The 8926-nt window shown below is 60.4% G+C and overlaps 2 protein-coding genes across 2 annotated transcripts; both read right to left on the bottom strand.

Annotated features, from left to right (window-relative positions):
- Window positions 1-138: 138 nt before the first annotated feature.
- ZACN (zinc activated ion channel) lies at window positions 139-5621 on the bottom strand. The gene is made up of 10 exons (XM_046676343.1): window positions 5617-5621; window positions 5468-5544; window positions 4130-4254; window positions 3938-3982; window positions 3671-3777; window positions 3249-3418; window positions 2302-2426; window positions 1970-2180; window positions 1640-1804; window positions 139-1164 (listed from the first exon to the last, which is right to left on the bottom strand). Exons 1-10 carry the CDS (start codon window positions 5619-5621, stop codon window positions 974-976), a joined length of 1221 nt encoding a protein of 406 aa, XP_046532299.1. The 3' UTR covers window positions 139-973.
- A 4-nt stretch (window positions 5622-5625) lies between these two features.
- Window positions 5626-8305, bottom strand: GALR2 (galanin receptor 2). The gene is made up of 2 exons (XM_046676667.1): window positions 7886-8305; window positions 5626-6518 (listed from the first exon to the last, which is right to left on the bottom strand). Exons 1-2 carry the CDS (start codon window positions 8251-8253, stop codon window positions 5693-5695), a joined length of 1194 nt encoding a protein of 397 aa, XP_046532623.1. The 5' UTR covers window positions 8254-8305; the 3' UTR covers window positions 5626-5692.
- Between the last annotated feature and the right edge of the window lie 621 nt (window positions 8306-8926).

Genomic DNA, 8926 nt, shown 5'->3' with positions numbered 1-8926 from the left:
GGTGAGTTCGACATCCTTTGGGACAGGGACCTTCCTCCACTGCCCCAGCCAGTGGCCCTGTCACAGCCCTTAAGTGCCAGTTTGCGCTTCTTCCCACAGCCCACATTCGGCACCAAACCAGCACCCTCTTAGAATGCTGGGATTCCTTCACACCTTGGGTTTGTGACCTGGACCACAGTGTCCAGGAGCCAGCTGATGACTTCCAGACAGGGAAGGACAGAGAAGGAGGACAAAGGCCTATGCCCACAGCTGCCTTGTGTGTACAAGAGCAGGAAGCGGAACAAATCCCAGTTCAGAGCTAGGGATGGAGGACTCCCCCTTCAGCCCAGACGCGTGGCTCGGGTCAGGGGAGCAGGCCACAGCGCAGCCAGAGGGCCTGGAGAAAAAGCAAGCCGGACTGACCCACTCTCTTGGATTTAGTGCAGCAGATGCATCCCCGTCGCCCACAGTCCTGAGGTCTAGGGATGCGCCTTCTCCCTACCTAGTGGCCCCCAGGTGGCTAGAGCAGGAGTGCTCTGTCCATGCCCTCTGGCGTCCAGCACACTGAGGAAGGAAGTCTGACCACATCTGTGGCTTCTCAGACCCCTGTCTCTGGTCCCCAGTGCCTCCTGGCCCAGGGCCACGCAGCAGCAGTGGTCACAGAAGGAGCAGTTAGGTGGTGGGCAGGGGGAGTGCTGGGTGACTGGTGGACAATGGAGAGTTCAGGAATGGAGTGGGAGTCAGGCACATGGTGGGGCCCCACCTACTTGGACAAGGGTGAACAGCTGAGCTCAATGAAGACAGACCCTTAAGGTGCACTTGCTCTTGGGCAATGGGTTTATTTCACACTCTTTGCTTGTATGCTAACGGAAGGGAGAGCTCATGGTGGCCTGAGGTCCTCCAGGATTAGGGAAGAGAGTCGACCTCCCCCTCCTTCTCTCCAGAGACCCTGTCATGGCACTCCCCCGGGCCTGCAGCCCTGGGCCCGGCCCTGTTACAGCCTGGGCTTCCCACCGTGAGGTGCAGACTCGCCAGGGGGTGGAGCAGACTTGCATGGCACCCATATCCAGAGTCCAGCGAAGATGAACTGGCTACATACCACCCCCGCTACATAGACCAGGAAGAAGATGTGGTCAGCAGCCTCAGTCCGGCTCCTTCTTGACCCCTTTACTCCTCTGGGGGCTTCTGTGTGGGGAGATGCAGGAAAAGGAGCTGTACTTCGGGGCTCACCCAACACTCTCCCAGAGCAGAAGGTGAAGCCCAGGGGGTGTCAGCCTGTATTTTTCTCTCTTCTTTCTATTCAGAACTAATGAATATTGGGGTCCGGCCCATTCTCGGCCATCTCCAGTTAAAGAAACACCTTCGTAGAGAGGCTCTGCAAAGCATAGGGTTATTGCTGGGAATTGGTAGTCACTCAAGTCTTTAGGGAAGCTGACCTTGCTCCCTGCTCCAGACCTGCTTCCAAGGGCAGACATGGTGGAGCCCAGGAACAACAGAGCCAGCAGAGTAAATACAAGGAGCCTCTAAACAGCCTAGTGACCCCTGACCCCCAGCCCCAGCCCTAGGTGTGCAGCCTGCCAGCTCTGCCCCTGTCAAATGTGCTCCCAGCCTCATTCCTTGCTCACAAACCTCCCAGGAAGGGGCTCCAGCTTCTGCCCACCTTCAGGATTAGGCACTGGGTTCCCATGATCTCGCTGCTCCCCTCTTGGACCTGGGCTGGGGCTGCTCTTGGCCCTGAGGTCCCCCCGGGCCAGCAGTGCGGCTACCAGCACAGTCTCCACGGTGCTAATGAAGAGCAGCAGCAGCAGGACGGTGAAGTAATAAACTGGAGATGGGAGGGTGGGGGGCAAGGTCAGGGGCCAGGCTTGTGCCTCGAGTGCCCAGGGAGCTGAGCAGAGGCACCCTGGCTCAGGTGACAGCAGGTGTGGACAAATGAGGCAGGCCAGGCGCAGGGTGGTCCTGCCGAGGGCCAGAGAGGTACAGGGCTTACTGAGCAGTGGGTTGCAGGAGGAGGAGCTGGGCAGGGTCTGCACCAGAGAGGAGTGGAAGACGAAGTAGCCCAGCAGCAGCGTCACTTTGTAGGCAATGCGGTCGGTGACCCGGAGGGGCAGCAGCCCCCCGCACATGTCAGCCAACAGCAGCACCTCCCCAGGTACCAGCAGAGCTATGATGGCCTTTAGGGCTGTGTTCTGCAGGCGCAACTAGAAGGAAGAAAGTTGAGGGGATGTGCAGGGGGTGGGCAGTAGAAAGGTGATGTCATGGCCTCTAGCTAAGCATCCTCAACGCCCTCATCAGCCCTGTGTCAGCCACCTCCCAACTCACCGTCACCTGGAAGCAGGGCACCAGCTGCTTGGGTGGGACTTGAGTTTTCAAATCCTTGACTACGTATTCCCTCTTGATACTGACAATCTCATTCACCACGTGGGCCCGGAACTTCAGCTCCTTCACTGGAAGGGGTGGGGGTGAGAACAGTGAAATATGAAAGCGAGACCCCTGCCCCCAAATCTCTCTCAGGAGTAAGGGTAGGAAGAAGCTGGAGACCAGGGATGATGGAGACTTCTGATGGCTACTGAGGGGCAGACTTGGAGGCGAAACTTGTTCTTATAAGGGCTTTCCACACCTTATTTTGCAATACCCCAGTTTTCTCCAGTTAGAGGAAGGGCCTTGTCAGATGCACAGATGAATTTTCATCGTAAGAATAAATGCAATTTGCACCACTTCATGGGGGGTGGGGGATGGTGGTCACAGACTCATCCACCAGTATGTCTCTCACCTGAAATATTAGCATTTGTAGGGCGGCAGCTCTGGTATTTCCCAGAGGGAAGGGAGGCAGGAAAGGGTGGGACTTCTCTGCCAAGTTGGACATCACCTGATGGGTCTGTGGGACATTTCCTGGGTGGCTACACCTTCAGGATGTTTCCAGGAATGAGGCTGCAGCAACCTGACTGTCTGCACTTGACCCCAGAGGCCCAACCACTGCAGTTTGGCACTGGCTGTTGAGGGCCATTGCTCTGGGGTAGCTGAGGGGGAGGAGAGGAGACTGAAGTGGGGCTACAGCCGAGAGCAGGGGGAACTAGGAATGAGGCTGCCATCTGAACGGGAGGTGTGGGCTGAGAAGCATGTTCTGGCCCAGGATCTCTTCAGCTCCCCTAAGCCTGGGGGTAGGCTGGGGTGAACCCAGTCCGCTACTCCCGTGTCAGACATTTGCTGGAGGCCAGAGGCTTCCCCTCCCTTCTACCCTCACGCCCCGGCTCTGGTCCCAACAGCACCAGTGTTGCTGAAAGCATAGAAGCTGAGGCTGCAGTCGCTCTGGTCCCTGGGAAAACGGAGGAGGTCAAAGTCGCAGGTGGTCTCCGTGGTGAGGGCCAGGTAGAGCTCAACATGGCCGTCCTGGTCCACTCGGGCCCTCGGGCTCTGCTCCTGCCAGTCCACCCAGAGCCTACAGGGATCAGGGGAAAGAAAGGCACCACAACCAGAGGCCCAGCTCCTAAAGAGTAGGGGGAGACCTCGGCATATGCTCACCTGCCATTTGGGTTTCAGGAGGGGAAAGCGGGGCAGTGGAGGTGCACCAGTGGTCTGGTAGGCCACCAGGAGGAGGATACTCGCTAAGAGGATTTGGGAGCTCTAGGTGAGCAAGAGAGAGGGATATGCTGTGGTGGGTTCCTGGAACAAGAACTCCTGCCTCACTTACGCCTCCTGGATAGTGAGTCCCGGTGTCCAGAGTGAGTCCAAGGACAGCGTGACCGCGTGCTGCGGGTGCTCACTCACGTTCCAGGCCAGGCGAGGGTCCAGCCAGAACTGGGAACAGAGATGCCGCTAAGACTCCCATTCTCCACATACCCATGCCCCTTGGTTTGGCAGGTTGATGAAGGCTGGTACTTCTGAGGTGGGCTCAGAGCCGGTTCTCCAGTCCCACCTCCCCACTCCCACTCCACCCTGGTAGGTGCTCCCCACTCACCAGCCGAAGCAGCAGCTTGGAGGACACTGTGTACCGCAAGATGTCCTGGGGGGAGGGGGACAGCATGTCACCTTGCAGGTGGGCGCTACACTACAGAAGGCAGGCGATCCCAGCACTTGCTGGGGCTGAGTCCTGTCCCATCCCAGCTCAGTGCTTGGGCCCCATGCCCTCCTGCGGCCTGACAACACTTACCACATTAAACACGGTTGATACAAACACCCGTACGTCCACAAGCAGGGGTGCGCTCCCGTTGTTTGGAATCTGTGTGCTTTCCTGAACCTCCTCCCGCAAGTTGAAGTCGACAAAGGATGGCAAGGCTGAGGGATGGAGGTCGAGGTCACTGGGTGCCCTGGGACCCAAATCCAAAGCTCATGACCTTACATTGTCCACCTACCAACTGATGGCACGCTGTGCCCCTGGGCTAAGTGCCGGGTGGTGCTGAGCCTGAGCAAGGAGAGGTGGAGCAGGAGCCACAGAGCCATCATCAGTGACTGCATGGAGGGGCTGGATGGAGCTGCAGCAGCTAAGCTGCAGCCTCTTATTTCAGTCACTTCTTTGGGGTGCTGGGCTGTTGGTTGGAGGCACCTGCTTTGTGCAAGGACCCTGGAGCCTTAGACTTGGCACTGCCACCCCGGTTCCGCAATCACCCAAAGACAAAGCCCGGAACCCAGCCCCTCCCACCCTGCACCTGCCCAGGCTTCCCTGTCCCGCTCCATTTCCACCACCTGGAAGGGGTTGCTGCTTTCAAGGCCCACCAAGTGGACCAGGCAAGCATGGACACACCTTTCTCTGACTCAGTCCCTCCAATCCAAAAAGATGCCGCAGGCCTCCTCTGCGTTTCCCCTTAGCGGGGACTGCCTGGCTAAATACCCAAACCCTTGCCAAAGTGCCCTACGCTCGATGCCATGAGATGGGCACACCCTTGAGGGTTTTCCTGCCTCTCCTTAAACGCTGAACGGATTTCATGTAAAAAACCTTGGCTCAAGAACTCCAGGAGTGGGGCAAACCAGGAGAAAGGTAGAGGCTAGCTCAAGAGCAAAGCTTTGGGGCTTCCTCTTTCCTTATGGGATTCTCAGCCTGCCCTAGACCAGCAGTGCCTTAGAAGGGCTGCTGTGTGCCCTGGAGCAGGACCCAGGGGGTGGGGAGCGACTTTCCTGGCTCTGAGGAGAAACCAAGCCATTGGAGACCTGATCCGGGACAGCTGCAGGGAGGGAAGGAAACCTTAAGGCTGAAAATGGGTAGGCGCTAATGGGGCTCCCAGACTCGAAAGGACTCCAGGGAGCTGGGAGCAGTCGAGGACCCGCCGCACTCCGGCGCATGAACCCTGCTAGGACACACATATGTCTGTGTCTGTCATCGACCTGCTTTATCGAGCACGCTTAAACACTCTGCCTGCCTTTGTCGCACGTATTAGTGGCTGCTGGTTCGCTGATCTGTATAATCGTGGTGCTTCCAGATGGCCACGTGCAAAGAGCCTTCAGCTGTCCCGCGCTCCCCAGCTTCAGTTAGGGATTTCTACGCGAATTTTACCTCGGCCGCCTTGGGTGCGATCTACACTCCCCTTGTAGCTCAGCAAAGCACTCTGCGCCCTTTTATCCAGAGTGCGCCTGTGAAGTCCCAGGGGCTTCTTAACCACAGAGCCCCATGACTATGAGAGAGGCGGAGACACAGCGCGTCACTGCATGTGAAATCGTTTGCAAGTTTTATTAACAGATGAAACTCCTCCACAGTCCCCTGACCTCCAACTCCAATCCTTTAACACTCAAGCGTACCCGCTAAGTGCCCTCGGGTCACACTAACTGTCAGAATGCCGTTAGGGGCCTTTTGGTCTCGCCAGGACGGGCCAGGGACCGGGCTCGAGGCTGGACCACTGAGAGGCGCCGGCGCAGGGGCAGAGGGTCGGGCCGCCTCGCCCACGTGCGTCAGGTCTGTGGACTCGCGTTCCAGCACGCTGCCGCTGTGGGTGCCCTGCACCGCGACGCCCACGCGGCCCGAGGCTTTGCGCGGAGCACGGCGCAACAGGCCGGAGCAGATCTTGCGAAAGCCCTTGCGGAAGTGCTTGGAGACGAGGGCGTAGACGATGGGGTTGACGCATGAGTTGGCGTAGGAGACCAGGTGCGAGAGGATGCGCAGCGCGTAGGTGGCGCGCGTAAGTGGGAAGCGGCCGAACCACACGCAGAGGATAAGCGCGTGGTGAGGCATCCAACAAAGGCAGAAGAGTGCGGCTACGATGACGATCATGCGCGTTACCTTGCGCTTGGCACGCCGGGCGCCTGAGCCGGCGACCACCGGATCGACGGTGCGCCAGAGGTAGCGCAGGGTGCGCACGTAGGTCAGGCCGAGCACCAGCATGGGCAGCAGGTAGCTGAAGACAAAGGTACAGAGGTCCATGGCGCGGCGGCGAGGCGCGCTCCATGCCGGATGGCACACGGTCAGGTTGGCCAACCGCGATTGGCGGTAGTAACTCAGGTAGGGCCCAGAGAAGAGCAGCGACAGCCCCCAGATGAGACCGATGGCCGCTAGCGCGTTGCGAGGTGTGCGCAGCTCGCGGGAGTGCAACGGATAGCGGATAGCCAGATACCTGCGGGTCAGGCCAGGAAGGGAGACGTCGTGTGAGCGTGTGGATTCGCGGGGGCAGGGGTGGACCCGTGCACCTTGAGCCCCATATCCGCTTCTCAAGGAAAGTCCCTAACACACGGTCACACCGCACATTCCCAGAGGGCAACCCAGCGCATCCCGGACACTCAGCCGCATCTAGATGTGAGGCGGGACCCGGCCCCAGGAAAGGCGCGCGTATAGGCCACTCATCTGCTCTTCCTGGGACTACGACCACAGTCAGGCTCCATCCAGGAGGGCACCCCGCACGTTGAACCGGCTTTGGGGCTCCAGGAGGCTGTGATTACCCACAAGTGACGGTGCACGGAGAGGTAGGACCCAGGCGCCTTGAGGCTTTAGTAGACAGCCTGGAGACACGTCAGGCAAGGTGCTGCAAGGGAATTCCTTAGAGAAGCCGACGCTCTACGGGTCCCACCAGCGCTCTCAGAGCCGACATACTGCGCTCTCAGAAGAACTGAGAGGTATATGGGAATGCGGCCTCACCTCGCTGCTTGTCCAGGGGAGGTCGGGAGCACGCAAGGAAGGAGGAGACAGGGGAGATACCGGAGTCACACCCGGATTACCTCTCCAGGAATCATCCAGGTGTCCTTCCAAGTTCCAGCTGGGAGCGGGGCGGAGGGGGAAGGGTGCGGGGGGGGGGAGGGGGCGCCGCGGAGGAGGTGGACCTTCCAGCGTTCGCCTTTCCCTGCCCTTGACCCCGGGCCTGGAGGTGGGGTGCAGAGGTGGGTGGCAGCGAGCTAGAGACCTCGGACGTGCTCGCTCGGACTTTGCCATGGGCCCTCGCCTAGGACCCAAATTCCTCAGTCCGGACTGGACTGGAGTCGACTCAGCCCACCAAACTGTGGCTTCGAGGCGGGCGAAGTGGAGGCGCCTGAGTTTGACGCCAGGAGACAGACCTTTGGCTTCGTGCACGTGATTACTGGATGGGCGACTCTCTGAGCAAGTCACTTAGGAACTCGATCTCGTCTGTAAATTGGGCACAGTAATCCCTCCCATCCCAACCTCAGGGAGCTTTGAGCTCAAGCGAGACCGAGCACGCGAAAACCCTTTGTACCGGGAAACGCTGCGCTTTGTCAGGCGTCAGCGGCGCTGGAGAGCTGAGGTCTCCAACCTGCAGCCCGGAGGATGCGCTTAACGGTGACACCGCGGTCCCCCATTCTTATTCTTCCATCTCCTCCTCCACGCCTGCTTGTCTTTCACTCCCTCCCGGTCCCTTTGCCTTCTTAGTGTCTTTTTCTACTCTCTGCGAGTCCCTCCTTGACCCTCGAGTCCGCGCCCTTCTTCGGCCCCCACCCCGTACCCGAGCCCCTGGGTCTCCAGGCACTCGCTCACCTGTCGAGGGAGACGGCGGCCAGCGTGAAGCTGCTGGCGTGCATGGTGAGGAAGATGAAGAAGTGCACAGCCTTGCAGAGCAGCGAGCCAAACACCCAGCCGTCCAGGGTGTAGATGGTGGCCTGGAAGGGCACGCAGCACACGATAAAACACAGGTCGGCCACGCCCAGATTGAGGATGAACAGGTTGGTGGTGCTGACCGCCTGGCCGCCGCGCAGCAGCACGGCCAGCACCAGTGCGTTGCCCACGGTGCCCACGAGGAAGATAATCGCAAATAACATGGGCACGATGACCGCCTCGGGCTGCCAGCTGCCCCCGCCGCCAGCCTCGCTCGCTGCCTCGGCCCCCGGGTCACCCGAGGCATTCATGGTATCGCCGAACACGAGGCTGCCCGGGATCCTGCAGCCGTCTGGGTGTTGGCGAGCGCGCAGCTCCCGCGGCGCTGCAGCGCCGAGCGCGACTCCGCGGAGCTGCGGGCAGAGTGAGCCTGGCGGCAGCTGGGGCGGGAGATGGGGGTGCCCTGGGGTCAGGGGGAGGAGCGAGCAGCCAGAGCAGTAGGATGGTCCCCCGCAGCAGCTGGCGGCGCCTGGGGAAGGGCTGTCGAGCGGCCCCGGCGTGTCTCCGCCGAGGCCCAGGCAGCCCACTCCGGGCGCGGAGGACGGTGCTCCTGCCTGCTCCCCGGCCCTCCGGTGTCGTCGGCGCGCTCCAGCCCCGGGGTGCGGTCTGGGCCGGGCTGAGGGGCGAACTGACCTCCCTGGCAGAGGCCAGAGTGGTGGAGGGACCGACTGCCGGGACCTGCGTGTGCGCCGCGCTGTCTGGAGCGCCCTCCCGGGACCCCGCGCTCCTAGACGCTTCTCTGCTGCGTGGCGGGCGTCCCAAACCTCCTGGGGCTGGCTGGGGGGCGTCCTCGAAAGAGTTTCGAGCGGCCGTTAAGGGGTGATGGTGGGGTTTACAAGGGGCAGAGGCGAATGGGGGGCTGTGTTTTCCAGAACTGGCGGGTGGGGGCAGCTCTGCTCTTGGTCCCGCCTCTTCCCATTCTTA

The sequence above is a fragment of the Equus quagga genome, chromosome 11 (genome assembly GCF_021613505.1).
Source record: "Equus quagga isolate Etosha38 chromosome 11, UCLA_HA_Equagga_1.0, whole genome shotgun sequence".
Taxonomy (NCBI): domain Eukaryota; kingdom Metazoa; phylum Chordata; class Mammalia; order Perissodactyla; family Equidae; genus Equus; species Equus quagga.
Note: the sequence above shows the minus strand (reverse complement) of the source record. Positions and strands in the feature narration are given on the sequence as shown.